The following is a 20584-nucleotide window of genomic DNA, read 5'->3' as shown; positions in this document are numbered from 1 at the left end:
AACCACTTTAATATTTTTATAAGATACGTTAAAAGTGTTTAGTCACTACAGTGCAAAAATAAATGTTTAAAAATTCTCTTTAACAAGGCAAAGTAATCTTACTTCATATACAAGCTCATGGTGAAAATGAGGTACTTCCAGTTCCTTAAGGCAATGTTCAGCTTCAGATATGTCTCCAGAGAGTAAATACTCTTTCAGCAGCATATCAATCTATTGGATTTAAAAGTTGAATGTGTTAGAATTTCTGACTTTTAAAAAGTTGTGTTACCTAAATTTATTTAAACCTTATCCCAATGTTATGAGACAAAAGAGCAAGTCATAAACAGCTCTCTAAAAAAATACAGACTTGGCATGGTACTCTCATAAAGGAACTTTTTTCATAATTAAAAGATTTCCAACTTTTAAATGATTAATAAATATGAAGCAAATACAGTGTTTCAGTGTGTGTGAATAATCACTGAAATCTACAAGTAGGTCACTGAAATCTACAAGTAGATTGTGACCACAATGCCTCAGGATTAAAAATAAAGGATTTTTAAATACCACTAGAGGGCACTAACTGAAAGTCTCTGAATTTTTGAACTGACAAAATAATTCATTTCTATCAGGATGATCTTAATAATGCAATGGGAGCCAAAAATAAGATAATAATGAGGCATTATTCAATAGAGCAAAGATATCCATGTAGTTCCTCTTCTCTACAAGTGAGGATTTGAAACCCATTATCTAAAAATATTCATCAATAGTTCAGGTTCCAATTGTAGCTTAAGTCCCCCCCCCCCACCTCCAATACTAGTAATTGAACTTAGGGCCTAGCATGTGGTAGGCAACATTCTACCACTAAGCTACATCCCCATCTCTCTTATTTTGACACAGGGTCTTATGAAAGTGCCTAGGTTGGTCTCGAACTTGCTTCAGTCTCCAAAGTAGCCGGGATTACAGGTGTACCAGAACATGCCTGGCTAAGAAACTCTGGGCTATTCCACTCAAGCTTGTTCAATAAAATCTATGGCTCTAGAAAACGGTGGGAAATGTTATTCCTCACAAGGGCTTCAACTAGAAATGTTCTCTTCCTCATAAATTCCCTATAAAATCACCTGCATCTAGTGGACAACACAATGAATGTTGGCTGATTGAATAATTTAAAGTATCCTCTACTTTCAACTTTTACAATGTATTTTCATAAAAAGTAAATTAAAATTTTATCATTAGAATACATACTGACTAGGAGTAAGGACACATGCCTATAATCCCAGCAATGAGAGGCTGAGACAGAAAGATCGAAAGTTGGAGGCCAGCCTCAGCAATTTAGTGAAACCCTCAGCAACTCAGTGAAACCCTGTCTCAAAATTAAAAATAAAACACTGGAGATGTAGCTTAATAGTAAAGCATCCCTGGGTTCAATACCAATACCAAAAAATTAAATAGAATACATCCTGATAAATAATTCCTACTATCATGCTTTAAGAAAGTAAATATTTAAAGCAGAGCACTTGAATAAAGCACTTTTGCTTTATAATTACCTATTAACATTTGTTATTTAAATTATGTTACTTAGTTTTGACTTCCCTCAACCCGCGATACTATGGATTGAACCCAAGGATACCACTGAGCCACATCCCCAATGCTTTTTATTTTTTAGTTTGAGACAGGATCTTGCTAAGTTGTTTAGAGCCTTGCTAAATTGCTAAGGCTGGCCTTGAGCTTTCAATCCTCCAGCTTCAGCCTCCCAAGTTGCTGGGATGTGCATGTGCCATGCACTCATTAGTTTTTAATATTTTCTGCAACATAAAAGGTAAAATGTTCCCCCTCAGATTCCACGAATTTTTAAGAATGATAAATGACAAAAAAAGTCTTTGTCCAAACTTTCCTTTCATGTAAATAAATATCTAAATAATGTCAAACTGAAACTCACTATTGATAGAGGTTATCTCATGCTTATTGAGAAATAATTCATATAACACCTCAGTTTGTCAGTTTCTCAAAATACTTTGAGAAAACCACCATCTTAATATTACGTCTTCTAATGGGATATCTTTCCATTTAGGTCTTTCAGATTCTTTTAAGCTGTGTTTGGCAGTTTCCAGTGTACACGACTTGTATTTATTCTGTTAAATTTCTTAGTATTTTATTTTTTCTGCTACTGTAAATTTAACTGTTTTATTTTAGATCATCATTGCTACTATATTAACATAGAATTGAACTTTTTCACTTTTTTTCTTAAAGAGGGAGAGAGAGAGAGAATTTTTTAATATTTATTTTTCAGTTTTTTTTTTTCGGTAGACACAACATCTTTATTTTATTTTATGTGGTGCTGAGGATCGAACCCAGCGCCCGGCGCATGCCAGGCAAGTGCTTTACCACTTGAGCCACATCCCCAGCCCTCACTTTTTTTTTTAGTTGTAGATGGACACAACATCTTTATTTTATTTTTATGTGGTGCTGATGCTCGAACCCAGTACCTCAGGCTAGGCGAGCACTGCATCACTGAGTCACAACCCCAGTCCTAGATTGAATTGTTTATATTGATGTTATATCCTGCAACCTTGCTGAATTGCTGACAGTTTTTGTTTGGGGAACTTATTTTGTGGATTTATTTAGATTTCCTAACTACAAATTAGAGCTAGAATTACTTCCTTTCCAATCAGAATGTCCTTTTATTTCTTTTTCTTTCCTAATTGCCCTGGCGTCTTGGCCATTTTTATACCTCAAATTATTCTAATAATTTATTTTTTTGAAACACTGTGACATTAGAAACTTTCACTCAATTATTATTTTAACAAATATGCAAAATAGTCAAAGCTCTACCTTCCATTTGTGCTCCTTAACACTTAAACTAGAAATATAATATTAAATCAATTGTATATAAAAAAGATTAAAAATAAAAATTATTCCCACATGAAAAGATTGTTAAAAATCACAAGCACATAAACTTTAAGTCATTAATTATATGACTTAGGTAAGAAAATTACTTTTTTGTTGTTATAAAACACCAGAAATAATTTCATAGGGAATAAATCTGGCATTTCAATGTAATAATTCAATTACTTTTTCTTTTAAGGAATGCATATAAGGTAGTGAACTTCCTCACAAAAATATAATACTGATTTGCTCTAGTGCTCATAATTCACACTTATGATCAGACACTATTCAGTTTCAAATTAACCATGTAAAAACGTACTTACTGAATAACTACAAAATAATCTCATTATAACATATTTTAAATTTTAAAAATTTAAAATATGTTAAAAAAAAGATTTCAGGCATTCCTTAAAAGTTCAGATAGCCTTCTTGTAATTATTCATGAAAAGTTTTAACAGTATCATTTTTAAGTCACAGAAATGAAAAAAATTAACAACTATATAATTATAATTTAGCACATTACTTACAGTAAGAGGGTATAAGGTTAATTTAAAAGGATCAATTTTCCATTTGCAACTAAGACTAAGTTGAATTTCTGCCCACAAAAATATCCATTAGCAGGCAGTTTTTTCCTTTCACAGAAACACATATAAATTAAGTTAAAAACAAAACCCAATAGGTACCTCTTTAACAAGGTGATTGACAGGTTGCTGCCCGCCTCCAGAGCCCCACACACTGTCTTTACGTTTTCCACCTTTAGACATACTCAGGAGGACAGTAGCCTTATCCAGAGCAGCTCTATAAAAACAAAATATTTAATTTTGACAGTTGGACATGCAGGAGGTTTACAAATTATAAAGATCACAAAATCCTATTGCTCTAAAAACTCTGATATAATACAAGCAATAAAAAACTCAAAATTTGTTTTTAAAATTATTTTCAAAATAGAAATGGAAGTAAAAATTTGATTTTCCTGTTCTATTACTTCCATTTCTCAAGAAAAATCAAAAGATATTACCCAACAGTTGATCTACAGAGAAAAGGAAGATTTATATATATATTTTACTTAGATCCATGCCTTTCTATCCAGAAGTACCATTCCACTGTGACCCAAAGTAGCCCTAGAAAATTAAGTTAATATCTAGAACTGGGAAAAACCAAGATGGGTAGCTAAGTCCATTTCTCTATTTCTAAATTTCTAAGAAGTTAAGAAAAATCATATAGCAAAACTCCCAAATATCATGTTTAGCTTATGATTAAAAAAGAACAAGAGTGAAAAATATAATTTTCTGACTAATATTTCTACATTATATTTCTACAGTAAATAAATATAAAAACAAAATTCTAATAGGCCCCTCTGTTAATGTTGTCCATCCTATTAGAATATGAAATAACTGCAGAATGTCAGAACCTTAAAGAACATTCCACATCCAATACTTTCATTTTACAAACAGGACACAGACATACAGAGAAGAGTGGCATGACATGAAGGTAGCTAATATATCAGTTAAAACAGAATTTCCACATTTTGTTACCACCCTCTTCCTGTTGTATCATGACAAAAATCTTTTCATTGTTTTAAAAGTAGAGAATGTAGACAAGTGACAAACAGATGTCCAGAATGGCTGATAAATTCAAGTAGGAAAATTAATTTACTTACCTAGCCTGTACACAATCTACAGTTCCTTTGTAACTATCAATATAGGTATTACATAAAATTCCATCTCCAACAGCTCTAGCAATAAACTGGCCCACCAACTATAAGAAGAAAGAGATCTATATTTTAAAAAAAAGAAAAGCTCTATATAGGACACAATTTCTAAATGATGAAGACTGGTTTAACTACACAGTCAATGCCTAAAAGACATGCTGGACTATACAAAAACAGCACCCATTAGTCATGCTTGGCATATGCTCCCATATCTTGATCTTCAAGTTCAATATTATCAGAGGAGAGACCGCATCTGCTTTGCCCACTACTGAATTCCAGTACCTTGCACACTGCCTGATACGTTATGAAATGTTAAATGAATGACTTAAAAGTCAAGAGAAACCTTTCCTAAAAAATAAGTCAAGTTTTCTTTAAAAAGCTGATTAAAGAAATTTAGGGAGAAAAGTTGTATAAAACTATTTGAAATTTGTTCATAGTATTTATTATTAAATTTGTATACAATTTCAGTGTCTAATAATGAAGGTGTAACTAAATAATACAGACATAAAATGGGACACTATGTGGCCATAGGAGAAAATATTAACCATATTTTACAGTCTGAGAAAAATCCAGTTTACAAAATAGCATACATGGTACAATTCCATTTTCTAATTAAACAAAAATACAAAGATAAATAGAAGCCATATACTGATATAAAACAAATAAAATACAAGGAAAACACCATCAAAATTTCACAGTAGTTATTTTTGTGGACTTTACTCATTTTGGCTCTTATTTTTCAAAAATTCTATAATTAATACAAACTCATGTAATTATTTTCTTAAAGTATGTACTGGCGTGGAGAGAAAAAGAGATCCACTTTTGAATCACAGCTCAATACCTTCCACAGACTTCTGTCATAGGAAGCACTACAGCATTTGGAAACTGACCTTTCTATACCCTATTTCTAAATTAATATTTAAAACTTTGATTAAAAACTTTAATAGCAACAATTTCACATTTTCAAAGTTACAAATAACTTTTTATAATACACATAAGCAAATTCAATTATAACGTACTTTTAAAAAATCCTCGCTACTTCTTACATATACTATAAATAGACAAAACCCTGTTTGTGTGTATCCTGTATATATATATCACACACACACACACACTCTCTAAAACATACACAAGCACAGGAGAAAAGATAAAGTTGGATTCACAGTTTCATTCATATAGAAAAAATAAAAGGTAGGACACCATAATGTTAGAGGTCTACTTTTGTATGGGAGGCAATGTGGCCTATTTACCTTCCACCTACTAAAATTTATTAGGAACATATATTATTTCTACAATTGTAAAAATAGAGGGGAAAGGAAATGAATAAAAAGAATGATACAAACCTGTGGTGCTCTAGGAGTATCCAATGCTAATTCAGGTAGATCTTTCAATAATTTATCAAATGATTTTTCCACATCATTTGTGCTCATTACTGTCCCACAAAGGTCAGAAAGAAGTTTAGATGTCATTTCTCTATGACTAGCTTTCCCTTCCAATGCTAAGGACACTGCCAACACTGGTACTCCACTTTTCATTTCACCAAGATTTAAATCTTTTAGCATTTCCTATTCAAAAGAATTTTTAAAAAGAATATAAACTACAGTGAAAACAGTTCATTAAACTACATATTACTAATGTGATGTTAGTAACTAACCCTCTCCTTTACAATGTATTAGTATTATTTCTAGGATACTATGTGATGGGCACTTGTGAAGAACTGCATTTTGCATTATCATAAGCTGTTTACTTTTCTTCAAATCTTTCTCTAGAAGCAAAAATTTATACTTTTAAGTTAAGCTTCAATGAGATCCTAACCATTATTGTTAGATAGGACTAATGTTTTAAATACTAGGATAAAGTGAAATTTTCCTATTAAAAATATAATACAGCAACTAATACTTAATGACCACTTATAATATAGCATTATAACAGCCACTTTGTATTACCACATTTAATACTCAAATTAGGCCTTTGAGTATTAAATTATCCTACTCAGCATACCAAAAAGCAATTAAAATTTTTAAATTTTTCACAGAAAAAGGAATGGCTGAGGGCGCCCAAGAGTGGTCAAACTTGAAGTGGAATACAGGTACTAAGACCCCAGAGGTTAAATTCTAACTCAACTACTTATGAATGCCTTCCTCTTTACTCAGAGTTTTCTTAGAATTGTTAAATCATGGTTTACTACCAGAAGAATGCCAGAATTATTCACAACCATCTAACTAGTGTCCTAGTTAGTAATCTCTTCCTACATCCTATCTTATTCCATAACTTATTGCTTTTGAACAACTTATTGCTTTTGAACATGATAGTCCACTTTACTGAAAAACTTTCTTCTCTTCAAACACTTATCTAGCAAACACCTAATCATGCTTCAGATGGCTTAGAATCACTTCTTCCATTGCTCTCCATTTTATGCTTCCACAACACTCTGTTCAGAGCACTACTCAGTTAATCATAGTATTCACAGATTTTTAAGTACCTGCCTTCACAGGACCTTAACATTCTTCTTCTATAATAGAGTGTTTCACCTTATATTTTAATAATCTGTATGTATATATCATTTCCTTCACTTCCTGGGATTCAAAAGGGTAGGAATAACCTATCATAAATTCCTCCACATGGTATACACTAAAAAAAATATTTGTTTTATATTGAAATCCTACAAATCCAAAGAATCCAAACCTCATGGTAACAAATCAAGAAAGTCCAGTCTCAATTTTAAGAAATCTAAATTATAAAAAGTCTTCTCAAGAGTTGCAATTGTATCTTAATCCAGTAATCCTGATGAAACCAATTTTACTTAACTTCTAGATTGCTCAAAATTACTTAACTTTATTCTCTTTGTTTCTGCTGTGTACATTCCTTTGCAAATCTTTACATCAGTGGTTCTTTGTTTTTTGGACAGAGCACAAAGATAAATTTTAACCAAATCCAGAACACTGAAATAAATGCCAAAACAATGAAACTAAGTCAGGCATTCTTAACTGAGGTCCCTGATGAGATACCAAAGGATCCATAAATGCCCTGAAATTGATAAAGTGTATTTTGTAAATTATAAAAATAGGTGTTATAAATGTACATATACTTAAAAAATAGTGTATAGTGCCATTTTGGGGGAGGGAAATGGCATGTAAATCTTGTCAAATCCCAAATATACAAGAACTGATTTATTAATGTAACAAGATTTTATTCCATTCTCAGTTACAAATTTATTTGTGCAAAAGGAAATGCTTAAGCACATTCAGTGATCCAAGATTGCTCTAGTTAAGTTTTGCTTATAATAAGTGTCTTCTCTGCTATACTGAATAAATTATACTTGCAACTTTAAACCTACCGCAACTTCATTAGTATCTCCATGCTCAAAGTATTCCTGTATAATTGGTGTTAATGTCTTCTCAAATGCCCTTTCATCCAAAGGCAAAACTACAGTTTCATAAACACAGTTCTCCTATGAACAAAAAAGAGAAAAAAAGTTATAAATTAAAGAACAAAATATTCAGATAAACTGAAATTTTAACTTTATGCTTTCACTGGTTAGTAATCCCCATTTAGGGCAAGATAAAGACATGCTACCTGCTTTGATCATATTACCTAAAAATAGCATACACACATCATCCTTTCTTATACACTCAGAATTCAATAAGCCAATATGCAGATTAGAACCACTCACCATAGCAAATATATGATTTGCTCCCAACCCCTATATCTTGTATTAATTTTTTATATTACTCTCAAAACCAGTTTTTCAATAAGCAAAACTCTTGAAGATGGCTTCCTATCACACATTGTATTTTCATTAAAACTTTACTTTTAAAGTAGTACCTCATAAATACATCCTAATATTTGTCAAGTTTTTACAAATCAGGAACCAAATCCTTCATGATTAATATTATAAAAGTCTAAAGTATAGAAGTTTAAAAGAGATTAATATTGTACTGACTGAACAATCTCTAAGGAAAAGCACTGTTCAATTGAAATTTCAAAAGAGCTATGATTAATGCCCATTACCAAACCATTTTTCTTGCCCCTATTAAAAAAAAAAATCTCTGAAATATTTATTTGCAATTTGTGACTGGCTTTAGTCTAACAAAATACACTTGAAAGACTAATAGTAGATTTTACAGTATGTAAATCCCACTGGTTTTAAATATATATTTCATATTCTTTTAGAAATATTTTCATGTTCAACTATTAGTTAAGTATATATATACAAATACACAATAAAAACAATCTAACATATATTGAAGTTTTCCTGTTTAAAATCCTCACCGTCATCTCCTATCTTATACAAAGACAGTATTTTTAAAAATTGTATCATAATATCTTATTTACTTCAAAATAATCCAGAACATGGTAAAAGGAGAAGGCAACAGATGGGGAAGAGTAAATGAAAATAAAGAATGAAACAAGACTGCCTGCAAGTTAATTATTGATGCTGGTGAAACTGAGATGAATACAAGTAGATTCATCACACTATTTGCTCTACTTGTGGAATTTTTCCATTAAAAAGATAAATACATTAAAATTTTTCTATAAAACCATTTAAAATTTATATTCTCAGCATTATTCCTAGGGGAAAAAAATCATATGTCCCCAAAATTTATTATATCATTACCATCCTCAATAGTAATATTAAAAAGAAGCCTAATTATAATTTTTATATTCAAAAAAAGTTAGAATTTTCTCAATTATCATACTATAGAAATTATAGTAACTCAACAGAATTTATTGAAAATGGAGAATTTAATAATCCTAAGTAAATTTGAAAATCTTTATCTTTTTAAAAAAATATTTATTTAGTTGTAGATGAACGCACAGTATCTTTATTTATTTTTATGTGGTACTGAGGATTGAACCCAGTGCCTCACACACATGAGGCAAGCAGTTTACCACTGAGCTATAGCCTCAGCCCCTACCTTCTTTTGAGTCAAAGAGACCAAGTAAGAATTATCTATATGTTACTACGAGATAACTGGGTTTCCTAAACTAAAATTAACCTAGCAATTTGAGAAGTACCAAATATATGACTTAGATACATATGCAGTATATTACAAGTATAAAATATAAATATATACAATATCATTTGACAAATCTGAGTAAACGTCAAACAAGAAGTCAAAAATTTATAATAATTTTAAATATCTTTAAAAAGTTAATCATTGATACCTGGTCATCATCATAGTTAGGATCTTTCACATCCACCTCCTCCACATCATATACCTGTCCAGGTGTACCCCAGACACCTTTGCCTCCTGCACCACCTGACAAAGTTTAGAATTGAAAAAGGAAAAAGTTAATAGTTCATAAATTTTAGCTGAAATCTGAAATAACTCTAAATGTACAAATGTTAAGTAATAGCTTAAAAACTATTCTAATTTCATGCTAGTTTATTTTTCAAGTTGAAAATTACATTTGAAAGTTTTTATTTAGATCACTTTTTTCAATAATATTGGATTGTGTATATTTTATAAACTATTTCTTAAAACAGCAAATTGAATACGTTATATAGGTAAAAACTTAAAAAGCAGATGTTTTAAAATAAAAGCAAAATTGAAAAACATGATCTGAAAAATAGCCATACCAAGGACCTTTGTATATAGCTATTTAGGGTAATTGAGCTCTAAATTTTGGCATTTCTTAAAGTCCAAAAAAGAACAATATGTTGGACCAATTAAACATGGCCCAGAAAACCCAACAAGGGAAAAATTATTTATTTAATAGAGAAATACCAATGCTCACTTACTAATGTTTAAAATCAAATACTCCAGATATAAAAGTATGTATTATACTTTGCAATTAGTAAAATGTTACAAATAATTAATTGCTATTTAGGCATAAACAGGCCTAATAACTATTTCTTTCTTCTATATACCAACCAGTATGAATTTCACAATTCCACCTTTCTAAGATGTTTTTTCCACATTAACTTACTAGAATGTTTTTATAAGGCCCAATATACTATATATTTAAGAACCCTTATAACATCATCAATATTTCTTTTTTGGAAATTTATTTTGTACCTCGAGTATAATCCTTACCATCAAAGTAAACCAGAATCTGATAAACTGGGTTTCATTTTGATCCAAACAATAATTGGAGAAGTATTCAAAAGCAAAAGCAATTGCTAACAAAACACTATAATTTCCGTTTATCTGAATGTTTTGTCCTTTATAACTCTTTTTTTCTTCTTTCCCCTCAAGGAACACTGTTTTTTTCCATAGTCATATTTTTGCCTTGGCATTAATTCTAGTTTCACTAATGGAAGATGCTGAAACACAACTTCCCCATATTTCATTCTTTTTTTCTCATTCTAAGCACTTTAATTTTTCTTGATACTGGGGATTGAACCCAGGGGCGCTTAACCATTAAGCCACATACTCAGCCCTTTTTTGAGACAGGGTCTCACCAAGTTGCTCAGGGCCTCACTAAATTTCTAAGACTGGCCTCAAACTGGTGATCATCCTGCCCAGGATTACAGGCATGAACCACCACACCTGGCCCAAGCACTTTATTAATCACCAGAAAAGAATCAAAATTATAATTAGGCTATAAATTAAAGCTGTGGCAATCATTCAGAAGTTAGTCAAGTCTCTGAATTGTATCAAAATCTTACTAAAGACAGAAGCTAAAAGACCCCTCACTCAACACATTTTAAATGCTAGTCACTATTCCAGATACTGGAGATACAGTATCACACAGAACCATATCTATGAAAACATTAAAATTTTGTACAGATGTTACTAAATTTCTATTTATTATTCTTAATAATGGACATAAAAATTCATTAGAAAAGAGGTATGGTAAATCTGACTACTACTTTCAAAAGCAGTAAATGCACAATTCATAACTGAAAAACATCAGTATATACCATATTTTGCTGGAAGTAACAGTTCAGCTTGAGAAAACTAAATGTACTCAAACAAGAAAAAAAAATAATCAACAAAAGAAAAAATGAGATGGTCCTCAAATTGTTCTATGCAAAGATATATACAAACCATAAAACTTACTGTTTAAATTTCTCTCGTTCCTAGAACAAGGAAATCATAGGACAAGAACCACACAATTTTTTCCCATTTTTTCTTTGCACGTGGTATATACCAACCTTTCTTTGGTAGTCCTCTTCCTTTCCCAGATCTAGATCGTCTATCCAGCAACCTCCCCTTTGGACTGGTTGGCACAGTTACTCCACCCCTAAGGGCTTCACTTCCATTATCACTGACTGAATCACCTCTGCCAGAGTCCCGGGATGAGTTTTTACGTAGCCTTCTCTTTGCTTTGGCATTAATTCTAGCTTCATTAATGGAGGATGCTGAAATCCAATTTCCATTTATTTCATTCTTTATTTCCTCAGTACCAGCATTTTCTTCATCACCAGAAAAGAGTGAGTCACTTAAATTATCAGGATCTTTAAAGGAAAAAAAATGAAGAAAACTAAGTATTGTTTTAAATATCCACTGTTCTACCAGGTATGGTCCTGAGTTTGATAAGGGTGAACCTCATGAAATTACCATTTCTGTATGTTAATAGTCAAAAATTGGCAATTTCCTATGACTCAATCTAATAAATGACAACCAAATAAGATTACTTTTCCCATTATCAAGGAAAATAAACTAAGGCATTGATTTTAACAAGGTGTCCTTAAAATGTTATCTCATAGGTTTAATCATAAAATCTATATCAATATCAATACCATAAAATCAGACATTTGTGAGCAAGGAGAGTTAAGCAATTGAAATAACAAGATGAAGAATCTTGAGAGAAAGGAGATAAATTAATATTTACAGAAAGTCTATTATTTGTCAGGCATTTCACTGTATACTTTGTTGTTTACCCGCAAGACTTGGCAGTTAATTATTATACCATTTATACAAATGAGAAAACTAAAGCTCAGAGTGTTAAAATGACTTGCCAAACATGCCATAATGAAGTACAGTTACCCTGTTAGGGTTAGGAAATATCAGTAACTCAAAAGAGAATGAAAGACATTTGGCCAATACGTGATCATATGTGATTTATGAGCTGAACTGTTGATGTTCCACTGCCTTCAAGATAAGGTTTGTTTTCAAATCCATCATCTCAAAGTCTAATTTATCTCCCCAAATTTGACTCATATTATTATACTTTGCATACTCTGGAAATCTTCCAGCTTAAATGGATAGTATACCCTAAAAGAGAGCAACAAATTTGGACAGTATACCCTAAAAGAGAGCAACAGATTTGGAGTTCTATATGATCCCCTTTTTAATTTCACCCTTGCTCTTTCAGTTATCAAAATTCTTTAGGATATACCTCAATCCGACTCCTTCCATATAACAACTCTAGTCACAGCTACACTAATAGTCACACACTGTTCATTTAACACGTCATGGAAATTAGTTTGTTATTTCTTTTGAAGCAGTCTTGCTTTTCCAACTAGGTCATGACCATGATTAACCTGTGTTTCTATTTATTACCAACACTTTGCAAATCATCCTTCATTCTGGTACCTCAAAAGCCCATAGAAATCATGTGGAGACATTTGGCTTTGCTCTGAAAACTTTTTAAATCAGAAAAGCTATTGAATTAGTTATCACTGGGCTGGTTTTGTTCATCAATGGTTAATTCAAGTCAGAGCTGAATCACTCAAAATTTTTTTTTTTTTTTTTTTTGTATTAAAGTACTAGGGACTGAACCAAGAACCACATGCATGCTAGGCAAACACTCTGCCACTGAGCTACATCCCCAGCCCTTTTTATTTTGAGACAGAGTCCCATTATGTTACCCAGGCTGGCCCTGAACTTGCAATCCTCCTACCCAGACTTCCCATAGTAGCTGGAATTACAGGTGTGCATCACCATGCCCAGTTCTTAAATGTTTTTAAATATGCCTACTTATAACTACAGTGCATCACATCTATGTGCATGGGATTTAATGTTTTAAGATATGTTGAAACTAAAAATTCTAATCAAATTCTGAAAAGGTTCACACTTAAAACTCCTGACAAAAAGTTTAAAAATTAATAATAAACACTGTTGTAATTAAGAAACAAAAACATGCAGGTTACGGTGGCTCATGCCTATAATCCCTGCAGCTCAGGAGGCTGAGACAGGAGGATCATGAGTTCAAAGCCAGCCTCAGTAATGGCGAGGCACTAAGCAATTCAGTGAGACCCTTTCTCTGGATAAAATACAAAATAGGGATAGGCATGTAGCTCAGTGATTGAGTGCCCCCGAGTCCAATCCCCAGTACCCCTACACCCCCCGCCCTGCAAAAACAAAAACAAAAACAAAACATTAAGTGGATTCAAATTATCCCATTAGTCTCATAAGTAATCTTCCTGCTTTCCATCTTCCAACGAGCCTCCAAATGGAAGAGACTGATTGTCCAAAACATGCCCACACTGAAAACCCTTTGAAAGGTTTTCCCATTATCTTAAAATAAAATGTAAAATCTTTACATTGTAATTTAAAGTCATTTGTGATCTTGCCCCTGCTTACCTTACACTATCACTGCTGACTACTCCCACGTTCAAATCATTAAACCTTAGATTTGATATCATAGGTAGGAGTGCAGGTTATCAATTTCAGGGAGGAATACAAAATATATCAGATAGGTGGCTCAGTAGTAGAGCACTCGCCTAGCACATGTGAGGCCCTGGGTTCAATCCTCAGCACCAATCAATCAATCAATCAATAATAAAATAGAGGTACTGTGTCCAACTACAACTAAAAAAAATTTTTTAAGTTTTTAAAAATCAAAATATAGCAGACAAAAACATAAAATGTAAAGGGGGTGACCAGCTAAGAAAATGTTGCAGTAATTCAGTCACAAGCTAATTGGAAAAGGTTAATAGTAGTAACTGGAGTTAATAATAATGTCACACTTTGAAAAAAACAGTTTTCAAGTGGAACAGATTCAGGATTTAGGAAGAGTAAAATAATTCTTTACAAGTTTTTGTCATGGGAAGCTAGTGTTACAAGATATGAATGAGATATCATCATAACTAAACTAGCAAGAATAATTTATCATCTTAATAGTAGCACTACTATCATTTCTTCTTTTTTCATTACAGTTACTATCATTAAGCTACGAGATACCAGGTTCTACCTGGTACACACTAGACTTCAGGTTCTATGCCAGTCATTTTACATATATGGTCTAAAAGCCTCAAAAAGCTCTATATACAAGTTATTGAAGTTTAACCTCGCTTTTCAGAAGGTAATATTTTATTGAAAAGTTACCCTATCTGGAAAGGATTGTGATCAGGAATCAAACTCACATTTTTAATTTCATAAGATTATAACTACAGAAAACATAAAACAAGAATACAGCAGTGCTGATAGCTAAAAAGACAGGATGAACAAAGGAGTGAATGTAGAGAAGATCAACAGAAGATTAAAGGAAAGGAGAAAGACCAGACATAGACAAATTAGATGGAGTTTTCAAGTAAGAATGGGTGGTTAAGAAAAACAGTATCACTTGAAATATATTGCTTTCATTATGCTAACATTAAACTATAAACAGTCCAGAAGATAAAGGTCTTAGAAGTATAATAAAAGGTGTTAAACTGTCTCTTGAAATATTAAAATATTTAATTGAAACATATCTATTTCCCATGAGTTTCTTTCTCCAACTATTTTAGCACCTTTTTAAATACGTTTGTGTGTCTGCAGCAGTATTTTCTCTAGGAATAGTTTAATTTGACCTTATTATTTTTTAATTTATTTATTTTTTAGTTTTAGGTGGACACAATATCTTTATTTTATTTTTATGTGATGCTGAGGATTGAACCCAGTTCCCCATATATGCTAAGCAAGTACTCTACCACTAGGCCACAACTCCAGCCCCTGACCTTATTATTTTTAACCCATGTTTATATCAATTGCTTTTTTTAATATCTTGCTATTCAATTCAGACTCACCTAAATTTTGGGCAAATCAAATCACTATTAATCTGACTTAAGAAAATCAAAATTAAAAGGATAAAAAAACTGAGTACAAAGAATGTGATAACTTCAAAATTGTTTTCTACCATGTACTAATTCCCTCTCTGTGAATTCTCTGACATTTCAGCAGTAACCACTTCAACTTATATGTCCAAAGTATCAGAATATCACATTTCCAATTCAGGTGTACAATGAGTGGAAAAATTATAATAACAAATTTAGGAGTACTTTACATATCTAATAAGTGTTGTATGCTTGACATACATATCCCACTAATCCTAAAAATAAACCTATAGAAGTATATAACCCAATTATATATATAAGGAAACTGAAGGTCATATAAATAACCTACTTCCTCAAAGTAACAAAACTGGTAAATGTAGAAGTTGGAATTAATACACTAGTCTGACTGGGACTATATGCTATAGCAAGAATTTACTGCAAAGTCTGTCTCATGCCTACCCAAATACTAAAGAATAAATCCCTTAGTACTGGGGAGAGGAGTTATAATGATGTCTTATTGTAGTAAGAAAACAAAAATTATAAATCTCAGAGATGTGCTTTCTCATAGAAATGGCATGTAAGCCACATCATTTTAAATTTTCTAGTAGCCACATTAAAAAGTAAATGAGATGTGGCTGGGGCTGTGGCTCAGTGGTAGAGTGCTTGCCTAGCATGTGTGAAGCATTGAGTTCAATTCTCAGCACCACATATAAATAAATAAATAAAGGTCCATCAACAACTAAAACAAATTTTTTTAAAGTAAGTGAAATGGGTAAAATTAATTTTACTATGTTTTATTCAATCTCATATAACCATAATATAATTTGAACATGTAATCAATATAAAAATTGAGATTTTCCTTCATCTCAATTCAGAATAGCCACAAATAGCTAGTGGTTATTGTACTGGATAGTGCAGAAAAGAAGCCTAGGTATGAAACACTTTTTTTTTCCTGGTACTGAGGATTAAACCCAGGAGTGCTTAACCACTAAGCCACAACCCCAGCCCTTTTTATTTTTAATTTTGAGACAAGGTCTCATTAAGTTGCTGAGGCTGGTCTTGAATTTGTGATCTTCCTGCCTCAGCCTTCAGAGCTGCTGGTATACAGGTATGCACCACCATGCCCAGTATTTACTTACCTATTATATCTAGCAGCACAGAAATAATCACTAATTATTGGAGTGAATTTTCAACTATAATTTTCTAGCCTACTTTAAATCAAGATCAAAAAAATCTAAAGTTGTATACAATAGTGAATAAAAGTCATTGGAGAAATGAAGCTGTAGTATTTAACCATGAAGTATATTTTAGAATACAGAAAAATACAAAGCTTTCAATGTTAATAAAACTATTAAGTAAATAATTATCTAAAATATACTAATATGACTATTAACATATTGCACAATCCTAATTAACTCTTTGGGAAGAAAATTCTAAAAGCTACACAATAAACACATTTTACTCAGCATTTAGTCATCTAGTCCACAAACCATGTTTATTTTTATGGTATTAATGTGCTATTGAAGTACCATGGGAAAATACCACAAGTAATTTCAATTTCAAACAAATAGTTAGGAAAGATATCAAAGATGCTAACTAAGTCTATGTTGAAGAAATCACTAACAACCCCATGTGAAAATATTAATAAACAAAAACTTGATTTTAAAAATAATATAACCTGTTTTCTTACAGCATGAAAAAGCTGGTGTTTAAAGACAGTTTTACTATCGAATGGTCTGATGCTTGTCACAAAACACTACTCACCTGTGGGATTTACATTCAGTATCTGCTCATTTTCTACATCCATTGTTCCTTAATTTCACTTGCACTGATTAAACAAATTACCAAATGGAAGTCTTCCTTTAGAATCTATTTTAAAAAAAATCAACATTTTATAAACTAATATAATTAGGCAAATTCAATTTATTTAAGCACACAGTAAAAAAAGATAATTCTATTTTTAAGATTTCACTTTCAAAGACAGCAAGTGTAACTTAATTAACATCTGGTTCCAGTTTTCTTGACAAGTTTAATAAAAATACCACAAGATTTCAGCATATGCCAATACACCCTTTAAACTTGGAATTAAAGATTTATTTTCTGTATGTGTATTTTTCAAGTTAAAGACATACACACACCCCAAATCTTTTAATACCAAGCCCAAAAATCTGATATGTGTGTGTATACACACACACACACACACACACACATTCAAGCCAATTTCTCTACCAATTTCTTATAAGTATTATTTATAATACTCGCTATTAGAAAGAAAGAATATAAAAATTCATTTCTTGGAAATATATTTTAAAATATATTGCCAGAAGTCATAACTGAATTAAGATTTCAGAATCTCTCTGGAAATATTTTTTTAAAGTGGCTTAAAGTACACAAGTGTTATATCTGTGTAAGTCATAGATGCTGGATATAAGTTCTTCCAGTGATTTACAGTAATTTCACTAGCAGTATGCTCATCTTTTGATATAAAATGCAAAAATTGCTGAAAATGACTAATTATGGAAAAAAATTCTCATATAATATGAGATTTATCACTTTAGGATAAAATGATAGATGATGCCTCCAGGGATGAAACTGACTTTTAAATTCCTCAATATAAACTAGGACTTGTTAATGTTAAGTTCATAGCTCTTTTCTCAAAAAAAAAAAGAAAAAGAAAAAAAAAACAAAAACAAAAAAATGGGGAGTGGTTATTAACTTGTTAAACCAATACAAATACAGAGTATGCTAAAGTTATAAACTTCTTATTATGGTAATCCTTAAGCTAAGATGCTATCATATTGCTTCAGAAATTAAGAAACTGGCAAGATCATTCTCTAAGTCTGCTCAGAATAAACTGACATGATTCTACATAATCACTTTCATTATAATTCCAACCAACTCTGGATTTAGGAAAAATTAATCTTAAAATATGAATATGTATAGAGATTCATACAGATATATGAACAAAAATAATTTGCAAACCAAAAACATTTAGTACCTTCCATGGCTGAAAATGCCACACACTGTTTAATTTCAGTATGTTATAGGAAAGGGATAATGTGTTACATTTGTCATATGACCTGTTTTTTTTTTTTTAAACTAAAGTAACACTTAAAGGTCTTTTTCATTCTTGATGTAAATAAAATCTTTGAGAGTTTTTCCTACAGAACCTTAGAAAGAAAGTGATTATACCAAAGCTTATAAAGCCTTTATAGTTCAAAATGATTTTCCATCATTTTGTCATGCACCTCACAGGACAACCTTAAGGTAGGTATTCCACTCTGCACACAATTAAACAGATTCAGAGAAGGTAGGTGATTGGCCAAGGAGAGACAGCTGCTCAGCGGAATAACCAAGACTAGAAATCCAGACCTTATAAATCCAGTACAAGATTTTATAATATTCTACAGGAAGATTCTTTTTGAAAGTTAACAAAGAGAAGCTTATTAAAAGCATAGACTTCTATTGTTAAATCAAAATTTTAAATACTGCTTTTTGAATAATAAAAAACTTATTTTAAACTATTATACAGAAGGTATTGAGTTGGACAAAGAAAATTATCAGGTAAGGACTATCATCTATAACTAAATTTGTTTTATTTAAGTAATCACAAAAAAGTCGTCTCTAAACAATGATAATCTTATCAAGAAATCAAGAATTCAGTCACATATTTGGTTGCAGGAAAGTGGTTTAAATGATAAAGATTAAAACACTTTATAATAAAAAATAAATGATAAAAATGTTCCACGTTTTTACTCTTCAAAGTAGATTTTTTTCTATTTAACATTCTTAAAAGATTCTTACCCACAACTTCAGAATGTGTAAAAAAAAAAAAATTAAACCCTAGTTCATTCATACTAATGTATAAAAATTAATTTTCAATGAGAAAATAAGACATACAAGTTGGAAAAAACATTAAGGCTGAAATTGAATAGTTTTTTCTCCAATGTAATTCCTGAAATTTATCTGATTTTTGGAAGTCAAGTTTAGAGCACATGTCAACTAGAAAATTACTTGTTTTCATTCCCAGGCTCCAGTCATACTTATCAGCACTTAAAATCAGATAGAAGGATTTATAAGGTCTGGATTCTACCACTATAATGCAAAAGACAGCATCATAGAAATTAACCAACTAGCACTTATTTTTGCATTCCTATTTTCCCCTTCACATTTACTACTAGAGACAAACCAATCAAATTATATTAAAAGACGCCTACTGGGATACTAAGGAATTAAATTAACCTATAAAGAAGGAATATTAAGGGCATACGTAACAATAATTAAATTTCGAACATATCTGCTGTGGCCTCCTTTTTAAAACGTGTATGGTGGCTTCTCAAATAGTATCCCATTAACAAAAAATTGCAAAACTAAAAATCACCAGTAAAAATTTCACGTTAAAAACAGGTGGCAAGCTCTGGGCCCGCCGCACACCTAGGGGCATTTTTAATCATCCGTAGAGCCTACGGTTGCTGGCTACGTAGCCAGTTCGCACCAGGGCCAGGGGGAGATGGGCGACACTGACGTCCACAGACAGTTCTAAGCTCTCACAAAAAAACTCCGTGTATGTTACGGCACCACATCCACACACTCAGCAGACAAAAGGGGCCTCCCCTGCCCTCTGGCTTTTTCTGGGAGACTATATTTAACTTAAGGAGACCCTTTGCCGGAGGAGGGGACAGCGCAGTCCGAGCAGGGCTGGGTGGCGGGCACGTGTTCGGCTCCCCACGCCCCAGCGGCCCACCGCTGGCGCGCCCGGACCCCCAAGGCCCCCAGCCCCGTTGGTCCCCGTAGGTGCCGGGCCTGGGCTGGGAACGCCGCACTGTGGGCTTCTCTGAGGGAAGACGACAGAGGGCGGGGACGGCGAAGACCTTCCTCACAGGATTTCGGTCTCGCGGGAAACACTTCCAATCTCTTCTCCAATATTAAAACTCTGAGAGGGCTCCCTGACGAGGCGGCCCGCCCGCGAGCGCCCCACTAGGTGAGGAGGGGGCGGGCCCGCGCCGCCGCGTCCGGGCTGGGCCCTCGAGGAGTGAAGACCGCCGGCCCCCCGCAGGCCAAGGCGTTGGGGGGGGGGCGCC

The 20584-nt window shown here is 32.4% G+C and overlaps 1 protein-coding gene across 3 annotated transcripts in view; it reads right to left on the bottom strand.

The window, feature by feature from the left end:
- The window catches only part of Pdcd4 (programmed cell death 4), a 35646-nt gene that overhangs the window by 3659 nt on the left and 11403 nt on the right, over positions 1-20584 (bottom strand). For all 3 annotated transcript variants that reach the window (XM_026389184.2, XM_026389183.2, XM_026389185.2), the window contains exons 2-9: positions 17268-17372; positions 11679-11981; positions 9743-9837; positions 7911-8024; positions 5917-6138; positions 4523-4620; positions 3546-3660; positions 103-210 (exon numbers count right to left, since the gene is read on the bottom strand). In XM_026389184.2, the coding sequence (XP_026244969.1) occupies positions 103-210; positions 3546-3660; positions 4523-4620; positions 5917-6138; positions 7911-8024; positions 9743-9837; positions 11679-11981; positions 17268-17310 (1098 nt within the window). In that variant the 5' untranslated portion in view covers positions 17311-17372. The remainder of the gene's footprint in view (positions 1-102; positions 211-3545; positions 3661-4522; positions 4621-5916; positions 6139-7910; positions 8025-9742; positions 9838-11678; positions 11982-17267; positions 17373-20584) is intronic.

Source organism: Urocitellus parryii, chromosome 5 (assembly GCF_045843805.1).
Source record: "Urocitellus parryii isolate mUroPar1 chromosome 5, mUroPar1.hap1, whole genome shotgun sequence".
In the NCBI taxonomy this organism is placed as follows: Eukaryota; Metazoa; Chordata; class Mammalia; order Rodentia; family Sciuridae; genus Urocitellus; species Urocitellus parryii.
This window is presented reverse-complemented; position numbering and strand designations above follow the sequence as displayed.